This window comes from Solea solea, chromosome 11, assembly GCF_958295425.1.
Source record: "Solea solea chromosome 11, fSolSol10.1, whole genome shotgun sequence".
Lineage (NCBI taxonomy): Eukaryota > Metazoa > Chordata > Actinopteri > Pleuronectiformes > Soleidae > Solea > Solea solea.
Genome location: NC_081144.1, coordinates 10,406,243 through 10,433,978, shown reverse-complemented (window position 1 = coordinate 10,433,978; position 27,736 = coordinate 10,406,243). Strand labels below are relative to the sequence as shown.

The window sequence follows — 27,736 nt, the reverse complement described above, 5'->3', positions numbered from 1 at the left end:
CAGAAGGGGGAGGAGGAGGAGGACTCCTTCTTCTTCTTCTTCCGATACAGCAGCGGCAAGATATTTAGAAAAATTTAAAAAAAAAAAAAACAAAAAAAAAAAACCTCGCACCTCACCCCCCGGTGCGGAGCAGCTGAGGAAGAAAAAAAACACACGGATGTGCCTCCGAAAGCGCAGCGGATACCGCCCTCCGGACCTTATTAATGCCAAGATTGTGAGTATCTGTTCGGCTGCACAAGCGAGCTTGAGGACGGGGTGGGGAGGCGAGGTGAGGGGAGGAGAGGAGTGCTGCTTTCAGTTAAATTTCCCCTTCTCAGGTCTCCAGTCTGCGGCGGGGCTTTTCCTCGCTGCGCGGTGTTGAGGAAAAGGTCGGTCTCCGCGAGTCCTCCCCTCCCCTCCCCTCCTGTCCGTCCGTCCTCACCTCCTCCTCCCCTTTCCCTCTCTCACCTCCTTGTTTCCTTCTCAAGTAGACTCGCAGCAGGGGAGAGAGGAGGAGAAAGGAGACGTCCTCTCTCCTTTAGCGTCGTTAGTGGTTCCGTTGTTGGTGACACACACACCACCGGTGTGTTTCACACTGCAATACTTAAAACTAGACGCTAGATGTATTTAAAGGAAACTAAAGAATTAGAAAATGTTTTTTTTAATTAAACTCTAATTTCTTTCTATTTTCTTACTCTCTAACATCTTGTTCACATCAGCAAGTTTGGTAAAGTAGAATGGCAGTAAACTTGTTAGCTTAAAGCTGCAGTGCGTAACTTTCAAATGTGAACGAGGTGCTAGGTTTCCATTGAAATGTCTCCCAAACTTTCCAAAAATCTGTGAATCTCTGAATATTATTTCACTGAGATAAGCAGCGGGTAATGCAAAAGTCTGTGGCAGCACAGAACAACCTGACGTAAAGAAAGAGTGCCAATACCTGTTCGAAAATGATTGTGTTTTGTATCATATATTGAAGCAAGTTGTTGTTTCCTCATTAGTCCATAAATTCCTCCTCTCGTGCGCCGTTTCTACTATTTTTTTCAGTACAGCAAGTAGTGAAAGTAGGAGGGACTTTTAAACATCCATGTTTATTTGCTGAAACTATTTCCAGCGCACTAATTAGCATCTGCCTTTTACAGATATGTTAACTCTCCACCTCCTTCAAACTTAAACGCCATATTTCAAGACTCTTTCAAAATTTCTGTGTATCCATTCGGGTGTTTTTACGCTGAAATCAAACATGTGCGTAAAAACAGGCTGATGGAATCTCACCGTATGTCTGTACATTCAAACCATTGCCAACGTTGATTTAGCCTATCAACTCCCGCTGTATTTGTGTATTTGTACTTTGTTTTGATCTTTGTTACAACCCAGCTCGTAAGGGAAAGGGAAGCAACATAGTAACAATACGGTAATTTGTTACATTATAATTTATTCCAAAATGAGCAAACCAAAAGAGGAGTTAGAGTTGAACTGTCATTGTCTGATGAAAATCAATGAAAACAAAACCTGTGCCCAATTTCCTTAATCAAAAATAAGCCTTCTTATGGTTTCCTCCTTCATTGGGCTCAACTGCCAGGTGTTGGTGCCATACCAATCACAGTCCTGTCCACTGCCAAGCAAAGAACACAACCTACTTTGCATATCTAAAAAAACAACATATCTAAAGGTGACATTCCCGTGCTTCACACAGGTAGTGATTTTGCTTTATGTCGCGACTGATGGAAAGAAAGCAGAAGCACAACAGCAACATAGCACCAGTGAAGCGAGACGGCATAGTACCCACAAATAAGTTTCAGAAGATAGTATGGCAAAAAAGGATGCTGGCAGTGTTTTAGTAATCCTCAGTGGTGCGACAGAAGTTATATACGTCTGTTTACCTTTCTGGAAGCCCTCTTTAGTGAAGTCATTTTCTTTTCAATTGCCAGTTAGCATACAATGATGGTAGCTTTGGTGGCAGCTTTGGTTACGAGTGCTAACAGAGCTCATGAGAGAGTAACAGTCCAATCCCACAATATGGAATAGAAAAGTCTAACCCCACAGATGCTAGTTATTTGACATATAATCCGCCCCTCTTTAGAGTAAGATCATTTCTTGTCTTATTGTTAACCCTAAATACTGACCAAAGGGGTCACCAAGACGGCTGCAGATCAGTAAGACTTTTTCATAAAGATGTTGGTACTAACCTCAGCAAGGTTCAATTGAATCTTGTTCTTCCAGTTTCAAAGAATGGCATGACTCATACCGTTTTATTTTTTATTATTAATGTTTTTTACCAATTGGCTATATTGTCCAATAAACTGATTACAATTTAATTGATAATCAGTTACCACTTCCAGTAAACCTTATGGGAAAACTCACTGGTCTTGTCACAGAACATGGGCAAACATTAGTGAAAGAGGCAACAGACACCGTTCCTGTCCCCAGTGGCTCCTTTTTGGTCGCTGTAATACAATGCCAATACGACACACATACTTTTCCTTTAAGCCAGTGTTTTGTCATGAGCATTGAGCACTCCTGCTTGAAAAACGGTAGATATCAAATGATCTCCATTTGTAGTAAAAATCAAGTTGTCATCTGTCTGTGAAAACCCTACAGAGGGGCTAAATATTGACATGGATTATGTTGGGGTTTTTACTCTACAATCAGTTTTAATATCACATGTTGATTTAATCTTAAGTATTTTCATCCACCGTTCTGTTCAAAACAAAAATTGTATGCGTTTGTTAGCAAGTTTAAACAAGTATTTCCCCTTTGTCATACTGACTCTTGTGCATTTCAGGGCAATATCATTATGATATATAATATATTTGATACCATTGATCTCTTTCACCCTTGTAAATCTCTATACCAAACTATGCAACTGATTGGATTAATTATCATGGCATGGTAAATGCTGGGCTGATAATTTTGATCTTTTTAAAAACTGTCCAAAATGACTGACAGTGATAGGGATACTTTCAATATTTGTCTGTTATCAGTGTTCCAGTTGTTTGCAGTATAGTCCTTTTGTGAGGTTTTGACACCATTATGATAAAGGCATAGTTTCTGAAGAGTGTTGTTCCTGACTTATTCTTCTTTAGAATCCATTCATTGACACTTCAAACCGTCCCATCTGCCGTGAGGCTTAACTGTGTCCAACAGTGTTTCAGTCGTTTGTGTGTTCATGGTGACCTTGCTGTACTTATTGCATGTTTATGTATAAACTGACACTATGAAGTTCATACTACACATACTGTACATGAATCCGGCGGTAGTCTTATTGTGTGCATTACATGTCCCTGTATATTACAATTATAGCCGTATCTCTACCTTTTATGCTTGTTGTTGGAAAGTCTTTGATTGTGGTATAATTTCTTTCTTTCACCACAAGGTGAAGGCCCTGGTTAGACCCTTTGAAGAGAAAGAGCCACAACAAAAGCAGAAATTAATGTGTGGTTGCATTTAAGTATTCTTAGCTTGAGCAGAGGTGGTATTATTCTTGAATATTTTTCTAGAAGTCTCCCCATTACTTCATTGTGTAGTAATTGCCTTTTCATGACTCACAGTGGACAGCTTTGGGGAAGGTATCGCAGAGGAAGGTGCTTCTGAAATTAAGGTGGGAAGTTTATGAAAAGTTTTGAAAGCATAGCCCCTTTTCATCATGTCCAGCGCGCAAAAGTGCTGCATCAACATCTTTTCATAAATCCTTGTGTTTAGGGATCATTTACTGTAGTTTGTTTGGATTACAAACACAAATGACTTTAAAAGATCCCATTGAAAGAGAAGTGAGATTAGCTTTAAAGCGTCTTCTATGTGCAGTTCATTGGTTGTTCTTACGTTCGTTCTCAACCGACTGAATAAAGTAAGCTCGGGTTGGATTGAACAGCTTTAAACTCATGAAGTCTGAAAAGGACCTTTTAGATACCATATGCATCCACATTTCTCCTCTATATGATCTGCCATTTATTTGGGGATTTCCACTGAAAGCAGCAGATGAATGTTGCTTTAACGTGGAAACCTGGATCAACAGTATCAGCTCTCAGAACTGGTGAAGTCTGTGGATAATTTTGGGGTCCCAACCATGAGATAAAAACAACAGCTCTCACACTGCCCGTATAAGGAGTCACCAACTTTTTTCTTTCCTTTTTCTTGTTGCCAGTTGGTGCACACTTCTTCTTACTGTGTCTTTCTTCATCGTGTCTGTTCCTCTTTTTTTCAATTTGGTCATCACCTTTCTTTCCTGAGTCTCTGTCTATTTCTGTCTCCCGTTAATGTCCCCTATATACTTTGTCTCCATCCATCAGTCTTGAATGACTTGTGATAGCTTTCTTTTTCATCTTGCCTTGTTATGTCTAGTGGGTTTTCCCGATCCTTCGATCTTGCTGAATTAATGTTGGAATCCACTCCACAAACAACACCCATTTACCATTGCCTATGTGAGGTTAAAATAAGAACTTATCAAATGTTTGCAGCCCTATTTTTGGTTTGACCAGTTCATATTTTCCAGTGGGATTTTACAAGGATTCCATGAATCCTTGTAGGGTGCAGTGTTTTCTCAGCTCACAGAGGACCATGTCATCCGTGTCAGATGTTGGCTTCATCACAAAGTCCCTAAAAGTTGAGTTTTTATGATAGACTGTCCCCATGACTATAGACTATTTGAAAACAGAAAAACATTTTCTCAGTTGATCATTTATCCAAGAACATAATCACAGATGTGATCAAATTCTCCACCTAACACCTCGAAACCTAAAGACTGACAGAAGTCATTTTTCTGTCGGTCGATCATTGAATAATTTCGCAAATTATTTCAGATGAAGTTAAATCATGCAATTAGTGGGCAAGAGAGAAGATTATCCTTCCTCCACTATATCAAAATCTTATGATTCACTTATTTGACAAGAAAAACTCAGTGTGGACATGTGCGTTGCGTAGCCTCAGACAAACTCAAGTACATTCTTTTGTAGAACACCATAAAATAGTTAAAGCACTCAGTGTTACAGACACTGAATTATTTTGTCTGAGGTTATGTAATAATATGCATAACCTCAGACATAAAGCACATGATAAAACACTGTTTGACTGTAAAATATTAAAAACCAGAATTTGGAAATGTAAACCGAGTTCGGGGAAAAACAAAGCCCACAGCTGATCACTGCGAATGAATGATTATGATTTAAAATCATTAGCGGTGATTTATGATAGAGATAAATAGTTCAGTCAGGCTAAGACATTCACTGATATAATGTACATAATGCCAGCCAAAAAAAAAAACATATTTTAAAGGCATAAAAGTTGAGCATTTATGTTTGCTGATGCAGACATTTTCATTCAATTAGTTGGAGATATCTTTGCTTGTATTTCCCCTGTTTTCATTAACCCTCATAGCTGTCAGGTCTGTGCCGAAATTAGTCCCTCTGTTTTCCCAAAATAACTTTGCATCATTAGCTTTCCTGATTGAAACTAATTGGCTTGATGGGCAACAACCTTGCCACTAATCACTGTCTCATGGTTTCAGTGTGGAATTCAAGTTACTTATAGTTGGAGGGGGTTTCAAAGGAAAATCAAGGCAAGAGGTACATTTCCTCAGAGTAGCAAACCTTAACTCCAGGAACCAATCTTAAACATATTCTAAGAATGCTTCACTACAATGTCCTGAAATTGTTTTGTTATTTTGGTGGAATGTAATGCCTGCACGTGTATTCTTGGTCTAGTATAAGCCCTTGTCCAATAATGTTTAGCCATAATTTGGTCCAGTATTCTGTAGGGTTCTATCTTTAGTCTGGTCCAGGAACTTGCTCATTTAGCCTCAGTTAGATGTTATATTCACTGGTATTTTGGCTTAGTTTGCTCCAGTGTTCTCTCGTGTTTTATCCACAGTTTTGCCCAATAATAGGAGTTTTCACACCCTGGTTTCTTACTCAGCTATTGACCAATCCAACTGTTTATCTTTCAGTATGATACCACAGCTTAGTTTATCAGCCAGTACTGAATGCTGATCCAGTTTGAGGTCTCTATTTAACCACAGAATAATCACACTGTATTGAACTCACTGAGACTGTATAACTGTAACTGACTATAAGTCAATCTTATAATGATAACGACAAGGATTCTGTATGTAAAGTGGGTTGGTCATGCAATGGCTGAGGCCCAATTTGTTGAGTAAAGTGAATACTGGTATAAACGCAGTGGATGTTATGTGGAAGCAGCTTTTTGTCAACCATTTGTCAAAGATTTAACTTTCAAGGTTGTAGCACATTTATGAGGGTGTAAATAAATGGCAATGAATTATGTTCAGGTGAATTTTGATGCACTCACTTTTTACATTTAGTTTAACAGGATTAAGCAAATGAATTTTGACGTCCAGAAAAAAGTCAATCAACATCTAGCAATGATGAGCTGGTGGTCAGTCAATTTCCTTACTAAAAAGAAAAAGAAAGGAATTATTTTTACGATGTCTGTCACCCAGTTTGAAGAATTTATGAGGGTCCCCTTTGTTTGTTAACAGTGTACACATTTGCTTATTTGTCATCAACAATTTGATAGTTTGCTTTCCTTCTAACCCTGGTCAAAAATGTGAAAATTTAATGTGAAAACTCACATTGACGAGATACAGTTTGGACAAATATAAATATACAAATAAAGTGTACAAAAAGGGCATCTAGTGTGCAAAGGCCTTTAGAGTCGTAGGACTGCTGTGCATTCCACACTAAACAATGTGCCGTCTTGTAACTGCGAGTCTTAATAGTCGTCGTCGTTCATACTACCACGAGTGAGAGTGAGTGACTGGTTGAGGGAGAACCACAGACAACACCCTCTTTCATCACAATACAGTATCTGGCTGATATTTTTGTCATCAAAACACACATGAGAAGACAACAGGGACGGATGAATGGAACCAGGCTTCATTTTAGTGGTTTCATGTCTCCAGGTCGACCGCACATGAACATTTAGTATAGCGGTGCTGTCTGTGATCTATGGCATTTTCTTGGATGTTTTTTCTTTCTTCTTCTTCTCTCTGATGAGCCGCGGTTGTATGCCTTTCGGGTGTCAGTCGTTCTGCTCTGCAATTGGCTTGGATCACTGCGTGAAGTGGCAGTACTCCCCTTATCCATGTCAGTATTGCTTAATCATTAAACACTAACTTGTGACAATCTTCAGTAAATAAAAGATACCAGGAGATGTTAGTGATGTTCATGACATAGAATTTAGACTATATTAAAATAACCATTCACATTTTCAACAAAGATTTAAACTTCAAGCACACAGTCGATTTTATTGGGTGTCCTGTTAAAATGCTGTCCTCAAGTCAGCTTATATAACTTAAAATGAGTGAAAATAACTTTTAATAGGTATTGTTTTTTTTTTTCTTCTAATTCTTTTAAAGTTCTTAACATGTTAAGCAGGCAGAATTACTTCTCCCTTCATCTGTGTGGGAAAATGTGTCAATTGTCTTGTGCAAAGTGCTCACCTGTGCAAAGTGCCAGCCTCCGTTTTGGTGCACATCTGTGAAACGTGTACAGTGAGTGATCACAATAATCAAATGTCATTAACAAGCCAGAAACATATACTAGACTCTTGCGAGAACAGGTGAACATCACGTAGTGCTCCCTGAGAAAGGATTAGCCTATGCTGGGCCATAATTTGACCCCATTTGACAGATAACCTGCACCTACACAGAGGAACTCTTAGGAAGTGCCCGTACCAGCTCACTTCAAGCTGGATCTTGGATCAAATTTCTGTCTCACACGTAGCGACTGCTGATCATGTGCCAATTAGAATTAGGGGTGATTATACATAACTTGACCAATGACCAGATTATCGGGCTGAAAATCATTGTGTTGTTTTAACTAGGGTAAAGAGAAATTCACGGATGCACACTCTGATACATGTAATTGTAATTTGATTCATATTTCATGATTATTTGATGTATTTTATATGTATGCCAATACAACACACTCACTTTTGATCTTTTTCTCTTCTTCTCTCTCTCTCTCTGTGTGTGTGTGTGTGTGTGTTTCCTGGCTGCAACCATGTTCTTGTGGATAAATGTACTACTGCTTGGACTTTTGGTGTATTTTGTTTTGGGTGTTGTTACGCTGTGTTTGCCCTGTGTTTGCCCTGTGTGTTCATGTGTGGGTCCATGCATGGGATTTCATACATTAACATGTATTACCATGCGTGGTCATGTATGTTCATGTTTGGATTGTTTTGTTCTTGTGTGCGTCTGTGTTACTTTTTTTGCACGACTGCTTGTTTCCCCAATATGTGTGTGTGTGGGTGGATGTGTATGCATATGTGTGTGTATGTGTGTGTAATTATAAAGGAGAGGTCTGAGGCAGAAGGGGGGATGACATGCATGTGTCCGGCCTGCTAACATCGTTGAAGACTCGTGCACTAACCGACTGCCCGCCCTCACGACATGACGGATGTTCTGGTAAAAAAACAACTGTACTTTTTTATGCTTTTCCTCTCTGTTTATTTCTTCTCTTTATTTCTCTCCTCGGTTTTGTTTTTCCACTGTATTGGAATCAAAGATGGCTCCTTTTTTAGTTTCCCACTGAGCAAACAGTCCAGCTGAATAACACAAATATCAAGTAACAAATGTGTTGACATGACATCATGAGATCATAACAATGACAGGTGTATTCTTCTTCTTGTAAAACATTTACTGAGCCAGTTTGGTTTGAATCCAACACTGATCTCATTCATGTTCTCATTCATGTTTACTGGAATACAATTTCAGTCTTCTTCATACATGTGAACTTTGGTAAATAGTGACATAGCGAGCCTGTGGAGTTTAAATCATTATGAGCACTATAGATAACAGGAAAACCCAAAACAAATGAATGTGGAATCATGGGATTTAGGATTTTCTACACTCACCCTGTTTCTCTGATATCGTATTAAAACAGGTATAGTTAAAATTAGGGGTGGGAATCACAGGGCACCTACGATACAAAACACGATACATGGCCCACGATACCGATAACATCGCAATACGATGATTATGTGATATATCATGATATCTGTCTACCTGGAGAAAATGAAATGTCCTTGAAAAGTGAATGGGGCATCTCTGAACTTATCTTTCTCCGCCATTATCCCGCTCTTCTTCGGCCAGGTAACTTCTGCTCAAATTCCCACTCATTTGAGCAGCGCCGCCACATGGAAACATGAAGTAGCGACGCCCGCCGAGTGAAACTGGCAGGGACTGTTTATGAGTGCCTTCATTTGTTAATTAAAATATTAATATTTTGCCTTGGGCAATCAGTTATCATATTGCAAAAGGCAGGACTATGATATATCACCAAAAAGATATTTTAAACCCACCCCTAGTTAAAACATATATAGTTAAGGTTAAAATCAACCCAAGACTCAAGAAGCGTGTATAAATTTGGATTTAAATTGGATAAAAAGGCACATTATACTCCCTCTTGACAGACAATAGCAGCCTTGACGGGAAAACAAATGAATCAGTTACCAGCATTAAAACATTTGAGATAGCGAAGTGTATTTAGATATTTTAAAATAGAAACGTTATATATGTCTTTTAAATATTCAAAATATATCTCTGCAAAGGTTTTATGAAGGAAGGAAATGCACGCTGGAATCCATGCAACACTTTAGAAGCAACAAATGTTATTGTTTTTTTTACTCTGAGGCCTAAGTTTAACTTTCAAAGGAAATGTATCTTATCTCATAACACTCTGACTCATTGTGAAGTCACGCAAGTGCTTTGCAAGATAAGATTGTTCTCACTGGGGACTATAGAATATGTACATTACTCAGTGGTTAGTCTCAAGACCACTGACTTCTGAGATGACCGAGCAGTCTTCCATGATAAGTGTTTGCTTTCATCTCAGACAATAGTTCATTTCTTGTCAGGGACACCTACATATATATATATATATATATATATATATATTTCTTGAATACAAGAAAAGTAGTTTAGTCCCAAAGTTCAATCACAAAATTACTTACTACAGGTATTAAATACACTACTTCAAATCTGAAAACATTTTTGCAACAACAAAGCATTTTGAACACAGCCTCTGACAGCTGCTTTCCTCAGGGCATCGCTACCTAAGGCTCATGGATGTTGTAGTACATAGACAAGTCATGTTCAAACATGAAAGTGTCTTTCCCAAAACGCTTGCTGAAAGGTCTCGTATATGTTCCAGTCTGGAACATGAATAACGTTTGTTCTTTTTTTACAACTGAACGACCCAAATCACAAAACCCAAACCAAAAGCACACAAACATATAAAGACTTGGGTGGCCACATGATGAACATGTACTCAGTCAATCAGAATAATGTAAGCTACTCTCAGTAGTCGTGAATGCAGCTGGCCTCTACTGTTCCTATCAAAGAACAAGTAGAAACACATGTCAGAGTTGTTCAGTATCTGATGCATGGATGCCCGGAGCATCTCTGTAGCTCAAGTTTAGAGGAAGTAGGAAGGTTGGTTGCAACTTTTCCCTTTAAGCCATATTGGTATGAATGGGTCCATGCAGTCATGACTAGTAGCACTGTGTGTGTGTGAGTGTGCGTTTGTGTGTGTGTGTGTGTGAGTGAGTGAGAGAGGACACCAGGTCTGATTCATCAAGTTTAGGAAAAAACTGAGAAGCCCTGACACAATACCTCTGACTCTGTTTCCTGCCTCTCTCTCTCTCTCTCTCTCTCTCTCTCTCTCTCTCCATCTTTTCCTCTTACGTTGGTCTGCTTCTTGTGTCTGTTCCTCCTTCACTGGGGTGAAGGTGTGTTCATGGATGGAGCTACCGTAGCTATTTGTGAAAGAAGGACCTGTTTGTTCTTTTCTTCAGTCGTCCATCATTGATCCACCGTTGAACCGCCGTGTCTCTGGTGAGCTTTGCAGTTGTACAAGCGGTTATTGAACAGGGTTGGGATATTTTATACGAGCTCAGAACAACAGGTAGAGCAAATCAGTTAACAGTGTTCTTTTCTGGAAACATAGGAAGATACTATAGGCCTGTCTGCCAAACTGTTAAATTAATCATTTGTCTGTGGTTTGTGGGGGAAATGTTCTCGCCTCTTTCCGATGAAACTCTTTCAACATCTCGCTAGATGAACTTGAAATAGCACAGTCATCAAGCTTGAAACATAGCTGTTTTTCTCAGTTCCTAAAAAGTGGACCGCTTGTTGGATGTGTAGTTTTGTATGTTTTGGCTGTGTGAAGATGAATTATCTAAATCTATTTTTAAGGTTTCACATAGAGTCCCTGTTATCTAGCCAGGCACTGACTCTTATTGATTGTCAATTCATGCCTAATTACATACCTTGGTATATCATTTGCAAAAGTCTTAGGGCAACACCAGCTTTGTTGTTTTTATGTTAATCAAATTCTGTGGTCATTGTGTTTGGACTGGAATGACATGTCTGAAAGTTGGTCTCATATATTAGTTAGATGTTAATGATATTAACATATATAATGTTCAAGCATGTCTTGAAGAAACCTGGCATATTAGGCCTTTTTCACAGCAGGGTTTTTTTTTAAACTATTAGGTCAAACACAGGTTTTACCAATAACATTAATTAGGGTTCAACTGCAGGTTTAACTGAGTCAGAATCGTGCTGTTGCTCAAGTCTAAGGGGAGGTCACACTAACCTCTAGAAGCTGTCTTCTTTTCAACTGTATCTACTGTATACTGTTTTCCATGCTTAACATGTCCTTTGACTATATGAATATATAGTACAGTATTTAGGTCTTATGTACACATACATCCAAGTTAAGGAGAATTAAGTATTTCATCCTATTGGCTTTTATTCACATGGAATTGGCATTTCAGGAGCACTGAAATGCTATTTTTTTTTTCTTTAGGAAAATAATGATTTCATAGACCTCTTGCACCTGCACTCACTGTCACTATCTTTGTAATGTTTTGGTATGGTCTTGGATGCTAACTTTTATTTTGTTCCCTTAAGGCCTCTATGTTAGTCCATTGTATACATTGTAACGTGTACTAGCTTTGTTTAAAAATGGGTTGTACTTTACAAACATTGTTTTTGCCTTCTCTGTTTTTTGTGTATTTCTGTAACAGTGTTACAGGGCCATGTACAGGCCTGGTATATGTCCTACAGTGTAGTAAGAGTAATTTTGGGTGGGTTTCTTGTGGATTAAGACATTTCTTGAAACAATGCCGTGTTCACAGAAAACAACCAAAAAAGATTAAAAAAAAGAATAATAATAATAATTGTGGAGGTAAAGTTGTGTTTCCTGAGAGAGTGACTTCACACTGCAGGAAACACCAGACCCTGTATATGAATGTGCTGCTTTCAATTAGGATTGTTTACTGTGTTCATGAGTCAACAGCATTTGAACACACCCCTGACATATTCACAACCCACAAACTCTAAAGTTTTCTGATAGCACTGAGTTCAGCATGTCCTGTATGCAGCGTGTATATCCTAATTATTCACAACTTCCACAAGAATACAACAATAGACACAGTGAGACAAGCTGCTCTGTATTGGAAGAAAGTAGGTCAAAGCGTTCAGCTGAAAACTACCCACTGGTTTTACTTACATACAAAAAGCTTGTTCTTTGGCTAAAAAGCATTCAGACAAGGAGAGGGATAGGACCATGGTTAATGTTGGCGTCCCTGTGATGAGAGCTCTATGAGCTTCAAATGGGCTCCACAATGACTTGAAGATAGCCCTCCTCCTTTGGACTAATTTAATGCATACATAATTACACAATATTAAAAATGTGTGCTCCGTTAACAACAGTCAAGTCCTCCCTAAAGAGCTGCCTGACTACATGCCTACATATGCCAATCACAGCTACTGCTGTTTCCTTCTCCGTGCAGCTCCAATTAAGTTTCCTGGACACATTCTGGACAAGTAATGCTAAGTTAAAAGGCAGATAGACATACAACACAAAACCTATCAGCGTACCATAGAAACGTACAACAGAAGACAGCACTTTGTTGTCTTCTCTCTCTCACTCATGTGAAAGCGAGAGACTGTGTGTGACATCTTCAAAGTAAGATTAAATGAAGAGAGACAGATCAGGAGTGAGAGGAGAAGAGCATACTGTGTAAAGTGTGTGTGCGCGCACCAGCGTTTGTGTGTGTGTGTGTGTGTAAGAGTGCATTTGCGAAGCTTCAGCAATGTTCAACATGTCAGGGCAGGACTTTGGAAAAGCTTCTCTCTTCCATAAAACATTTCCTCTTTCTCCTGCACTTCGTCTGTGGTCTGACTCACTGAAATGCACATGTAGTCCTTCTGAGCCTAAGTAGAAAAAATGGTATCTGCAAAGCAGATTGTACAAGTTTGACTGTTGCTGTAACCTCAGTGACTTGCTGGTCAAAACAGAAACACACTGAAGTGCTTTAAGAGAAAATAAAAGCAGAAGTCAGTATAGCAGTGATTTTAATGAGTTTTACATTGAAATGGTGAAATGTTTGTTCAGCAAAAGTGTCATTAACTAGGCTTAAGTAAGCAACATGAAGTGTAGGTTTTTGGGGTGTCATGTGGTTATGGCCTGATGGCAGTGATGGAGGAGGTTAAATGGGTCCTCTTTGATCAGGGTGGCTTTCCTGATCGTGGAGTGCCGTTCAGAGAGTGGTGTTTGTGGCCTGATTAACTATGCGGGAGGGTTTTGTTTTTATTTTTGGTGAAGAAGAAGCTGTGCCAGGATGGATTCAATGAGTTATGAGTTAAAATGTGTGTGCTGACATTAAAAGTCCTCAGTTAGCTGGTGGATTATGAGCACTCCCACTAAAATTCTACTCAGTTATTGATATAAACACTTTTAGAGTTTCCACTGTCCATTTGGTGGGAGACACTTGTGTTATTTCAGTTCAGCTGGTGTGTCTGTGTTTTTTTTCCCTTACTCCATGCTCGTGTGGGAGTGGTTGATCCATGGTTCACAGTGGCGCACACATGCACAGAGCAAAGGTGGAGTGAATTGAACTCAAGTACATGTGTGCGTTATGTGCAGTACATGCTTTTCTGAACTAAAGATGGTCAAACCCCTATGTGAAAAACAGGGCAAAATATTTTTAAGTGCACTACCGCTCAGCCTGCTCCGGCTGCCCAACCCGTTCCTGGTGTCAGAAAGAAGCCAACCCTGCTCCCCCAGGCACCTGCAGCTCTCCTCCTTATATTTATAGATTCATTCTGTTTTGTTATCTTATTTTTCATGTAACTGTCTTTCAGTCCATAGCAAAAAAAAATGCTTTTATTTGGAAATTCTACTCAAGTCAACTCCCCCTCCCACTGTTTCTTTACCAATGCCTCCTGTGTTCCCCATAACACTCAGGGCAGAGTGAACTCTGTACTTTTTCCAGAATTCAGCAAAAATGTGCCACAGTTAACAAACTCTTCCATTTTAGGCTTCTGTATTGTAAAATATTAAACCTCAAAGATGTGCACATGCACAGAGAGGCAGCAGCTCTTTGTAAAAAAAAAAAAAAACATACTTGTGGTTTTCTGCAGGTGGTTCACATTGGCATATTTTTTTTTATCTATTCTTACTTCTCTGTTAATCCATTCATCAAATGTTGTTTTGTTCTTCCTCTGAGGAGCGTGGATGGATGCAAGGTTCACTATTGCTCTGGACACCTGTACATGCAATTCTGCATTACTAGGTTCTTCTTCTTTGTCCTCCTTAGATATGTGCCCTAACTTGTCGTAATTGATTTGTTTATTCCAAATATGGCCTTATTCTGATGAAGGTAGTCAGAATATATGGCGTTAACATGGCAGTGTTGTGTTCAGGTTATTGTTGTTATTACGTTTATACTGGAAAGAATTGCTATCAACAATGTAAAGTCTCTCTTTTACTTAATCCCTCTATTTTTTGACACACACATGCACGCGGGGTGTTGAAAGTAATTGTTTCTAAGATGGAAACACTGGCGATTCTGTACAGATGCAGTGACATGATCTTAAGATACTGCATTGACGTCCATTCATTTGGACAGCCTAAACAATTACCTTAACCTTAACCCAGCCACAATTTAAAATCGGAGCCCTCAGAAACAGCACACGGCCAATGAATAGACTTTCTCCTCTGCATGTATACTTGGACTCTGCATGTTGTCCGATTGCTTGTCTTAGTCAGACTACGTCCTAAGCTTGATTAAACTGTGCATGTAAAGGGTCTGACCTGATCTGTAGAAAGTTATTCTCTAGAGAAGATGTAAGTTAACAGAAACAGAATTATTTTATTTCAGGTCATTATACATTTATTATATTATTTTTAACTTCCAACACAGTGGGCGTTTCACTGTGATTGCTGTCTTTATTCTACACTGGTTTATCTGCATGCTTAAGCAGCACAAAGCATTTTAATTTCGCAGTGAGGGCATTTGTGTGCCACATGTCCATGTACCAACTCACTCATACAGTACACATGAATGCACACGCAGCTGTGTTTACCAGTAAGGTTTCAGTAATGAAGCGTTCACTTCAAGTATTAATGTGAGACATCGCTGCTCCATAACCTCGCCAAATTTAATTGGCAAAAGCCCATTTTGAACAGTGTCTGGGTGTGAGTCCATCAAAGGTCACTAATAGGAAAGACCAGTTAATAATCCAACTGGAGACAAAATACAAGTCTGGTCAAGTGCAGAGGAAAAGAATGCTAGTCTATATCATGTCCCCTCCCAAAAACAAAGCTTGTGTGTGTGTGTGTGTGTGTGTGTGTGCACGAGTGCGGTGGGTTTGTGTGATTTTCATGTCTTTCTAACGTCTTCTAGTTTAATCAGATTAACGCTCCAACTGAAATCCTGTTAAGCACACACACACACACACACACACTTAACATTGAGTAAAAGAGGAAGAAAGACATCTGCTCAGCAGGAACTGTACATACAAGTGTATTTCTTTATTGTAAAGTGCTTTTCTTTTTCACTTTCTTTCTTTCTTCCATATAGTTTTTGTAGAGACGTAACTTTTTAAAAATGCAAACACACACACCACCACAGAGAGACTCTCTCTCTCTCTCTCTCTCTCATTCACTGACAAACACACAAAGGCAGAAATCTGATATGTCTGTGTTATAAAAGATGTGTGCGGGTGAAGTGAACAGAGGAAGGGAGTGTTCCCCTGCTCTGACAGAGCAGGTAAACGCTTACTTTCATGCTGTGTGTCTTTATACTTTTTCTAGATGTTTGTGTGTGTGTGTGTGTGTGTGTCAGCTGGTACACTCACACACACACACACTGTACAAAGACAGAGAAAAATGAAGTCGTCTTCTTCATTAATTTCTCCATTTCTATCTTTCATTTGACGTTTTCCTCCATTTTAGTGAGGTTGCTGTCAGTGAAATACCATAGACTATATGTCTGGGGCGAATGGAACTCCCATTTTGAAGCAATGTCTGTTTTTGAAACTGGGTAATCGCCTGCATCTGGGCAGCTATTGGACGATACAGCTGTCAATCACACTGTTTGTGAGGGAGGTCCAAATATGATGTAAATATGGACTGTATTTTAAAATGATTGTTTAAAAAAAAAAAAGACAGATGTAATGTGGGGCCTAAACATTAGTGATCCAGGCATTGTGGCATTTCTTATTTTCGAAGCTTGAGGAGAGGAACCTGTGTCTGTGTGCATATGTGACCATCTTTGTGTGTGTGTGTGTGTGTGTGTGTGATCACAGCTCAATCACATGATGCATCACATTGCTTGGTCTGTCTCCATACCCACTCTGTTTCACTTCCTCTATTCTACATGATGTATCTCTTTCTCTCTATACCCTCTTTAACCGTCTTTAAAGAGGGAGCAATGGAATCTGTTTCCCCCTTAATCTTTGAATCCTGTATATATATATACTGTATATATGTTGTGTGTTTCGGTCAGTCTATTTATTTATTCGACCTTTCACACCACATTTTAACCCTTTAACACCATTTTAACCATAAAAGGATCAGAACATGTCCTATGAGTTAAGTGTTTTTTTTCACTTTTCCAGAATAACCTCAATATCTGGCAATTATTTACAATTTGCTGCATGTTAAAATAGTGAATTAACAATTTAAAATGAAGAAAAACAAAAAAAAGTTCAATGTAGAAAAAAAACACTGTAGTTGTACACAAACTTTTAACAGTATAAAACATATTTAAAATAACATTTGTTTTTGTCTTAAAGTCCAAAAACAGACCAAAAAACAGAAACCTATGTACTGTACAGCTGTTTTTCCCAACTCTCTCCTCTCTGGTGACAAAGACCCGGATTCTCCGGGAACAGAGAGACCGTGTGTAAAGAGCAGAATGGGACTGGAAGTAAAATGACACACTCTTTCTTTGAGTATTTTAACCATAAAACTAGAAAATGTCACTCAACACCGACAAACACTGTCCCACTTCTGATTGTCACATTAACTGTACTATCGCAGTATGATCAGTGTAAACAAATCATATGAAGAGCATTTTTAGCCTCCGTCTAACGCAGCGGTGTTGTTGCAGCTCAGGTTTCTCCATATTCAGACACATGTTGGAATGTACTGTTTTCAGGATCCTGTTCTAAAGCTTTCCATTTTTGCTGTTAAGCCAAAAACCTTTTTTTCTTTTTTTTTCCATCTCTCTCGTCCATGTGACCGTGTCTTATCCTGACTGAGCTAAAAAAAAAAAAAAAAAAATCAGCAAATTTTGATGAACTTTCCCAGGCTTCTATCAGGAATGGCCTCCGCTCTACAGATACAACAACACAACTTTCGACTTTCAGGTTCTTTGCAGTGTGATGGGGCAGTTTCCCCAGTCATGGTTGTGGTTACCCATCGTAGAATGAAGTCATTCTGTGGGAAACACTGTGGGGTTTTACCAAAAATTGTCCCGTTACTTGAGGACTAACTCATGAATAATAAGTGGGTCAGTGTGGCATTTCCGTGAACTTCCGCTTTTGCTTTTCAGAGATTGTGTTCGTAACTTTGCCACACAATGGTTGACAGCTGTTGTTTTCAGTGCAATATCATATGTAAACATTCATATAACAAAGACGTGCATCGCTTATAAAAGACCTTCTAATCTCAATTTGACTTCCTAGAAAATAATTCCACAATTAACCGTATCTTTTGTTCATCCCCCCCCTCCAATGAAAAGGGTACAATCCATTTTTTTTCGCATTGATAGTTTATCATCTGTAAAATCACAGAATGACCCAGCTGTTTAGCCTCTCTCTCTCTCCCTGTCTCTCTGTCTGTGCAGTATACAGGTCCAATCCCAGCCGAGCGAGGGGGCGAGCTGGCCATGGGTGGAGGTCGCAGCGAGACCTCGGCACTGAGCGGGACGGGAGGGGGGCGGGACATGACCACTGCCCAGAATTCCCAGCGGCCTAACGCCTGCTGCTTCTGTTGGTGCTGCTGTTGCAGCTGCTCGTGGTAGGAGACTTAAACACACACACTCAAGTCATGTGAACCGACATACTGTACGTTCACAGGCTAACGTGCCGTTAAAGTTTTGAAATAAGGGTTTACAAATGTATGTTTTAGTAGTACAATTAATACTAATACTAATGACTAGAAGGGATCACGGTATCTGTATCACGGTATCAAGCAAAAGTCCAATATCGTGCGTCCCTGATACGTATATTGAACCTTTGTTACATTAACGTTGAAGAATATTATGTCACGATATATTGTTTGTTTTTAATTATTGCCCGGTTCTACATTTAAATGGACATTATATTTGAACTAGAATTAATATCTGAGTACATCCTGCAACTTATAACTGAGTAATGCACCCATTTACTTCATCTTCCAGTGAGTGAAAACTTTCTGGGAATATTTACATCATATTTTTTGATAAAACAGCTAAGATTTAACTCAACACATGCAGTTTTGAAATGATATGAGTGCTGTTTCTTTCTTTTAATTTATATTCAAAAAAAAATACACAGGAAAGAACTACTGGCTGAGTCTTAATCAGCCAGCTGCTTAGTGATTAGGTCTCTCCAGTTCCTTCAAAAGAACTAATTATTCATAGGGCTCCCTCACTCACACACACACACACTCACACACGCTCACACGCTCACACTTAAAGGTGTCAACACCTGTAGTTGACACCTTTTGACCACCCCTGACATGTTAGTTGATATTGGTGTCATTAAATGTGTTCTGAACATAATGCCTTTGGCCTTTGCCATTAACAGTCACAAAAATGTCTAAAGGAAACGTGCACTTGATAATTAAAATATTGGATACTGTGCTTATAAAATGTCTCACTTAAGTGACACAAAGATATCAAAAGTTGTATAGAATTAAAAAAAACAAAAAACAATATACATATATATAGCCAATTATATCATAACTTATTAACTAAGAAAAAAGGAACCATATAGAAAATTTAAAAAAATATTAGGGTCCGAAATGTCACAGTATAGTAAAAATGTATAATTCTGAAAGCAATTACTCATCTGTCAGCTGTTAGTGTGCATGTGTGTGTGTGTGTTCCCTGTCTGAAAGCCGTCTTATCATGTCAGTCTCACCATCAGGAATGAAGAGGAGAGACGTAGGCGGCAGAAGAGGAAGGGACTATCACAGGGCACCAAGATGGAAACCATACCAAACTGTGAACCTTGGTAAGTGTGCAGAGCGAACACACACACACACACACACACACACACACTGGACTGACAGACTCATTTGTTTGTTTGTTTGTTTGCGGAATGTGATGATATTTGTGTGTTTTGTTGTCAAATCAAATCAAATCCCACAGAAAGATTATCTGTGGTACTTTCCTTGTCCCACTGTGACACACACATACACGCACAGACACACAGGAATTGAGAAAAGTATAATTCAATAAGACAAAATAGCAATTCAGCATGTGAAAATACAGCATCAAAATGTAATTGGTTGAGTGACCGTCCCATTCTGGTGAATACAATATCTTAACTAAATCTTGAGGCAGTCCCTTTATGTTTTTGTGTCTTAATGTTCATATGTTTTGGGCCTTTTTTTATTTGTTCTTCAAGAGAATCTTTTCAAATTTGGCACAAATGTTGAGGTGGACTCATGGATTAACTGATAAAGATGTCGGTGGCCAAAGGTCAAGACCACAGTGGCCTCACAAAAATAACTGTCCCCCATGATGGTTTGATTCAGTTTAGGTCAACACGCACATGTTATATCAATGTGGGAATAAAAATGTGTCATATCGTGTGTACATTTCAAGCTCTTTGAACCGTGATTTTTGTTTGTGTAACAGACAGCACTGTGCAAAGTTGTGAGATTTGTTGTTTTTATGTCTGTCAAATTCAGCGGCCATCTGGGTTTGGATTGGAATGATGTGACTGAAAGTTGGTCTTATATATGAGCAAGCTGTCGACGAGTTTAACTTTATTTAGTCATTCAACATGTGAGAGAGGAGATGTGAGCACAACATGCGTGTGTAAGGCTCAAGCGTGTCTTGAAGAAACCTTTTTAACAGCAGATATTTGTCAACATGAAATAGTAGGACAAGTGTAAGGCAACCTGTCCTCCAACTGAAATGTACATATAGGTCGTTTTCTCCAACCCCTGAAACGTAACTCTGGGTCGTTTTCTGAAACGTAACTATGGGTCGTTTTTTGAAACGTAACTATGGGTGGTTTTCTGAAACGTAACTATGGGTGGTTTTCTGAAAGTAACTATGGGTGGTTTTCTGAAACGTAACTATGGGTCGTTTTTTGAAACGTAACTGTGGGTCGTTTTCTGAAACGTAACTATGGGTGGTTTTCTGAAACGTAACTATGGGTGGTTTTCTGAAAGTAACTATGGGTGGTTTTCTGAAACGTAACTATGGGTGGTTTTCTGAAACGTAACTATGGGTCGTTTTTTGAAACGTAACTGTGGGTCGTTTTCTGAAACGTAACTATGGGTGGTTTTCTGAAACGTAACTATGGGTGGTTTTCTGAAAAGTAACTATGGGTGGTTTTCTGAAACGTAACTATGGGTGGTTTTCTGAAACGTAACTATGGGTGGTTTTCTGAAACGTAACTATGGGTCGTTTTCTGAAACGTAATTATGGGTCGTTTTTTGAAACGTAACTATGGTTCGTTTTCTGAAACGTAACTATGGGTCGTTTTCTGAAACATAATTATGGGTAATTTTCTTCTCAACCCCTGAATACGACGTAAAGGTATGTTTTTACTAGTATTTTTCAACTCGAATACACACAGGTGTTACTGAGGTTAGGGTTAGGGCAAAAAAGACAGAGTTAGGCAGTCAAAATTAAAAAAAATATTAAAACGGTGGTATAGTTAGGAATCGAACCTTGCTGACTGCACTCAGGCGCAGTGCTCTCGCCACTGAGCGGACTGCCGGTGGCGAAATCAGCGAAGCTTCTAGATAGGTGGAAGTGGTTGATGTCATGTATACAACCGCTAGGTGGTGCTGGTTTTGAAAACATAAATATAGGTCGTAATTCCTGCATACGACCTATATGTACGTTTCATTGCAGGGCAGTCTTGTGTAAGGTTATGTGTCACTAAATACTTGACTCTTAAACCTATAAAAGCAGTTTTTCTGTTCTGAAAATACACATTTTCTGGTGTTTTCTGGTGTCTGTGTACTCGAATCCATAAAAGCATCTTTTCCCACTCCACTTTCTGCAGCACCAAACCCTCAGTGGAAGAAATTCGGCTCTGGTCTCAGTCCTTTGACAAGCTGATGAGGAACCCGGCAGGCCGGAATATCTTCCGAGAGTTCCTGCGGACAGAGTACAGTGAAGAGAACATGCTGTTCTGGTTGGCCTGTGAAGATCTCAAACAGGAAATGAACAAGAGTGCCGTCGAGGAGAAAGCCCGTTCCATATATGAAGACTATATTTCCATATTGTCACCGAAAGAGGTACGTTGTTGTCGTTGTTGCATCTCTACGTTACACTTTGATGCCGTGTGTTTCTTCACAAACTGTGTGTTCATAATCTTTGCTTCAAACAAGTCACACTCTCCAAGGATTGCAGAATTAAGGCTTTTGTCGTTGTACACAATCATCTCTAGTTTATCACTTTAAACTGTTACACAAACGTTGCTCAACCTCAGACCTTGTGTCTCAGAGATTTGAACACTTTAACTAAGGGAACTACAAAGTTTTGAAAGTGTTTTCTTATGCAAGGTGTGACACTTTTTTGTTTTACACCCTGGCTGTTGCTTCATTTTTTTCCCAGACTGTCCACACTGATGTCAGTCTCATGAAACCATTCACTCTCACATTTACACCTATTAGACGGCATCTTTTTGGGCTGTGGGAGAAAACTGGAGTACCGGAGAAAACTCACACGCACATGGTGGCTCTTTTTGCTGTAAGGCAATATTGCCACCCACTGCACCACCACGTGGCTTATCTACTGGTCTAAAAAAAACACAAATAATTGTTGAGATAATTGCTCAGAAAAAAATCGTGGACTTTCAACTGTGTGGCCAGAGGCATAATGTGTTCATGTTGTCATGTTTGTTCCATAACTCATTCACATGCTCATTATGACAGGATGACATATACTGAGATCAGAGGAGTGGAACTGCTAGGCCATTAGTTTAGGGTTAAGTTAGTTTCTTTGGACATTTAAAGGGCTGTTTCACCCATTTGTTTCCCCACTTGGTCAAATGAAGAATACACTTAGAATCATTATGATGCTGCTGTGTTTGTTTAACTCACATTATAGTACAGAGTTGGATTGAATTTGACCAATTTATTTTTATTTCTTCAGATCTTTCACTCGTAAAACTTGCACTCAAAACTCAATTTTATTCATGTTTTTTTAAATCCCAGCTTCCTGTGTTGTTGTGGGAATGAGACATGCCTCTCAGATCCACTGTCTGATGATCAAATAACACATTTATCTCTGGAAATTAGTTAAAAAAAAAACAACAACAACAACAAAAAACGGTATATTCCTTTGGGTGAAGTGGCCCTTTAAATAATTGTATTAGTCCGCTGTTTTGTAATTGGCCCAGTAATTATTGGTTGTAAACTTAATGTAGTGTATTGTACACACACACACACACACACACCAGTATTGTATGTATAACTACTATTTATAACTCTGTGTGTGTGTGTGTGTGTGTGCACATGTGCACATGTGCACATGTGCATGTATGCTTAGGTTGATGTATTTATATGTACAGTTGTCTACATGTGTCTTATCGGTGTGTGTGTGTGTGTGTGTGTGTGTGTGTGTACAGGAAGCTAAAAATTGATGCTCTCATCACCTTCTCGCAGAAGAGGTTTTTTTATAGACTCACATTAAAATACAGAGATATCCAGACGTGTGACTTTGGCAGAGACGATACATTCCTGACTGACTGTTGTGTTTGCTTGTCTGACCTTGGTACAATGCCTCTCTCTCTCTCTCTCTCGCTCTGTGTGTGTGTGTGTGTCTGTGTGTATGTCCTTCCCTAATAAGCGCAAATGGAAAACATCAGAGAAGTCTTGTCGTTCTATAAATATCTGCTGGTGTTTGGTGTGTGTGTGTGTGTGTGTGTGAGTGTGCATCTGTCTGAGTATGTGTGTTCCACTGCTGGCTGCAGATAGTCATGCTCATAATAAGATTTTATTTATATATATATATGTATATATATATATATATATATATATATATATAGACCGAAATCTAAAAGTGCAGCTGAAATCTTAACTACAATGTGTGATGTGTGGGTGATTACAACGCTGTTCATAGGAAGTGAACACACTGAGGGCAAAAAAACAGTTTAAGTGACTGGTAAATAATTGAACATGTGGGCATTAACTGATCACTGTTTTCTTAATAGATTTGAATAAATTGTTGAATAGTCCAAGGTTATTTGCCGCCAGACTCACACGGCGTACAGTATACAGCAGCATCTTTATACCCTTTGATGAAGTAAATTAAGTGTATAATGTCATAATAGGTGAATGAATGAATGAATGTTTTCTTGTAAGGCGACAGTGACCTTGAACCTTGAATTCCATGGGCATAGTAAATAAATGGCACAAAATAGAAAATAATTACAACAGTTGTTTTACTGAAAAAAATGAAAAAAAAAAAATATATATATAAAAGAAATATGTGGGAAAAGCAGGGAGAGGAGGGGAGGAGAACTTCACCGCTTCAGGACGCACTCCAGTCCCAGCCGAGCACATTTGCTCACCAAAATTACATTTTGATTGCTTATCGTCCTGTAAAATAAAGATCTGTTCCACATTTGAAAGAAAGTGTCAGTGTCAAAGTCAAGTCTGTGCAAAAACCATAACAGATGTGAAAGTCGACCGGATGCAGGTTCGGAAAACACGTGTGAAAACGTGTGAAAAAATAGTTTTGTCATAGTAGAATTCTTCTACCCCAAACTTTGTTCAACAGAGACTGAGTGACACACACAGCATTCTAGACATACATACAGCATTCAAACCTCTTCTAGAGTAAAGCAAACTTAAACTTGAACTTCACTGCTCCCCCGCAGGTGAGCCTGGACGCCCGGGTTCGCGAGGTGATCAACAGGAAGATGCAAGACCCAACGCCTCACACATTTGAAGACGCCCAGCTGCAGATCTACACGCTGATGCACCGGGACTCCTACCCACGTTTCCTCTCCTCCAACATCTACAAGTCGCTCATTCACGGCGGCTCGCGCACCTCATCTGAATCCTAGTCCCGCCTCCTCATACTCCTTTCCTGATCCTACACTTAAAGGATTGGTGCCAGATCATTTCACCTCCTGGTCCAAAAGTTGTTTCAAAAAGAATCCATATCCTTCTCAGTTCACTTCCCTTTTTTTTTTTTTTTCTCCAAATGGAAAATCTCTGCAAGTACTGCCAAGACTTTCTCTTTTTCATCACTCTTTCATGTCTCATGTCCTATGTTTTAGTGCTGTTGCCAAGACACCACCTGTCCTCTCTCTTCTCCTCATCTCCTTCCTTGACATTAACTCTTACTTGTAGCCTGTGTTCTTTGCTTTTACTCATGACATCAAATTTTAAGGCCAAAACAAATGTAAATGTGTACTTTTCTGATCAGTTTGACAGGAAAAAACCTGACTGAAAGTCCACTCATTAGCTTTTTTTCAATCCTTTCAATCCCATCCCAGATGCTTTTCACCGTTTAAAAGGTCTGATATGATGCCACCTGCAGAGGAAGACTCAGATATATGGTTCAAAGGTAAATAAGCAAGTTTAAGGGGTTTAGAGCTTCAGAATGCCATGGCCCAAAGTCAATTCTGAAAGTTCTCTGTAGTCCACTGAATCCCTTTTACCTTTGTACATGTAAGGAGTCAACAAATGCAGCTTCATATTCATTTCATAAACTGTAAAAATGACTCAAAATGTGCCATTTAAATGTCATGGCTTTGTTTTATCAATATTCTGGTGCGCCCTGTCCTCCAGTCACTGAAAGAGTCAGCTTAAGGTTTTAAAATGACCAAGTATACTTAAGTATTAAATAAATCACTTTTTGTTAAGCTACTGTTTCAAAGGAAAGAAACCGTCACACCGTCGATCAGAGTATATTAATAAGTTATAATAAGTTTATATATTACCGAAATATGTTTAAGCTGAGACTCAATTTATAAATGTGATCTTTTTTAGCTTTAAGATTCATTTTTACCTCCTATTATCTCTGTCTCTCCATCCCCACTCATCTCCTGCCTTCATCCAGTTTCGTTTTTTTTTTTTTTTTAATTATTATTATTTTCCCTCATCTTCCAACGTTGTTTTCCCGTTTTTTTTTTGTTTTGGTTTTTTTTGTTTGTTTTTTTCACCTCGACATTGACTCATGAATGGAGAATGAAGTGATCATGGTTGTGGAAAAAGTATTTCATCTACTGTTACGTGAAGATGACCGTTTTACTTTTGGGAGAATTTCATACATTTCAATTGCGGGGAGAAAATATTCTTCTGTGCCATGGATTCTCCAGAGGATTTTGAACTGATGATGCCACTCAGCTTTGAGAGCCAACAGAAGGTGGTCGTCCCTGACCTCCACCCCACCTCACCGCCTTGTTTTTTCATCCCTCCGCTGCCTCTGCTGTAATCCGGGACTGACAGAGGGCAAGCAAAAAAAAAAAAGACGGTCGCTGTCAAAGATTTCCTTTTCTTTCTTCTCTTTCAACTGGAAAAAACAGGGTGCTCCCGCTATAAACTTTGGTTGTTTCCTTTTTGTTGTTTATTTCTCCACCCTTGTTTGCTGGATTAATCGTTACACTCCTGTGGTAAACAGACGGATGAATGGATGGATGTCACTTCCTTCCGACTACTGATTTACAAACAAACAAGACGTCTATTTTTGAAGAGAAAACTCTATATGGAACATTTTAATTATGTTTTTTTTTTTTTGTTTATTCATTTGTATGTTTCTCCCCATTTTCTCCTATTCCTGGATATATTTTTGTTTGTTTTGATTCCTCTGAGGCTGTACTGAATCCCACCCGACACAACATCACAGACACTGCAATAAAACACTGGAGTTTATAAAGAGAAAAGACAAAAGCATGTACATTCACATGCACACAATGACAACAGTTGTGTTACTATACTTCCTAGGAACGTTCAGTCACCTACTAATAACAGTTCGTTTCCATCCAAGCCGAATCAGACAATACTTAACTTTATTGTATTTAATATCAACTTAGCAGTTATTCCTTACGTCAAAGATATTCAATTAAGAGCTGATATTTTATAGTTTAAACATGGTTTCTTAGCTTAATGTATAAGCTTAATTATAAATAGCTACAAAATAGAAATATAACACAAATGCATATTTTTTGGGGGGGCTCTAAAGTGTAATACACACTGGTGTGGTTATTATTCTGGATGCAGTGAGCTACATTCAAAACCACCAAGTGATATTTAAAATGATTAGTGTGTCCACCACATGTTATCTAATTGTTCTGGTTTTTTTTTTATTATATTACCAAGACATCTAAAGTGTATGGTTAGTTTATCAAAACTAAGATTATTTTATATTTTAAACTTGGGATTGATTAAAAAAAAAACCATATATATATATATATACTTATATGTATATATATATATATATTTAAAAATAAGAGAATAAAAGGTACCAAATTATTGGTTCGGTTTGGAGAGCCTAAATTAAAGTTTTATAAGTGGAGGATTAAGTGAATCACATTATTTAATTACTTCTTTTCATGTGTGTTAGTCATTTTTAACATTTACAAACCATGAATTAATTCTTTTTTCTTTTTTTTTTCGGCTACAAACACAGTGCAAATGTTTTCTGTCAGTTCAGACAGAAGAAAGGGGTTCAAATCTTCGCTATGTGTTAATAAGTTGACCTAACAAGTATAGTAATACAAACACACACACACACACACACACACACCCGGGGTGGCCTACCTGGGCACTGCTGCTGCTGACCTCTGCCTCTGTGACCTCTCACCTTTGACCTAACCACTGTCTGTCACCCGCTTCGGTGCCTGCTCCTGAGTGGCAGCAGGAGATTCGTGGTTGGTCAATTCAGGGATGGGGGGGAAATCCAGGTGCAAAAAAAAATAATAATAATAATAATAGTAATATATATATATATATATATATGAAAAGAAGATACTTCTATTATTTGAGAGGGGGATGCCTCCTACACCCTGTGCTTCATGGGAAATGTAGGATAAGGAAAACAAATGTTTGTAGTTCTATGCGGAGGCAGAGGCAACGTTTAAAAAAAGAAAAAGAAAAAAAAAAGGAGATGCCTACGTCTTACCCAGAGTTGTCACTCAGAATGCATTTATCTTAGTATTGTTAATGTTATTTATTTTATATTTTGTTAAAACTGTGATTTTAATTGTACATATATAAACGGAAACTCTTGAACATCCAACGAGATGCGGCTTCGTTTG

General features: G+C 38.7%; 1 protein-coding gene across 6 annotated transcripts; it reads left to right on the top strand.

The window, feature by feature from the left end:
- rgs19 (regulator of G protein signaling 19) lies at positions 1 to 26,852 on the top strand. Of its 6 annotated transcripts, none has more exons than XM_058643778.1 (6): positions 2 to 214; positions 8,288 to 8,398; positions 18,139 to 18,311; positions 19,412 to 19,510; positions 21,527 to 21,761; positions 24,350 to 26,852. In XM_058643778.1, exons 2-6 carry the CDS (start codon positions 8,384 to 8,386, stop codon positions 24,536 to 24,538), a joined length of 711 nt encoding a protein of 236 aa, XP_058499761.1. In that variant the 5' UTR covers positions 2 to 214; positions 8,288 to 8,383; the 3' UTR covers positions 24,539 to 26,852. The 6 variants fall into 6 exon arrangements, with proteins under 6 accessions (XP_058499759.1, XP_058499761.1, XP_058499760.1 ...); XM_058643779.1 differs by having other exon boundaries at positions 6 to 214; positions 19,424 to 19,510; XM_058643776.1 differs by lacking the exon at positions 8,288 to 8,398 and having other exon boundaries at positions 1 to 214.
- The last annotated feature ends 884 nt before the right edge of the window (positions 26,853 to 27,736 follow it).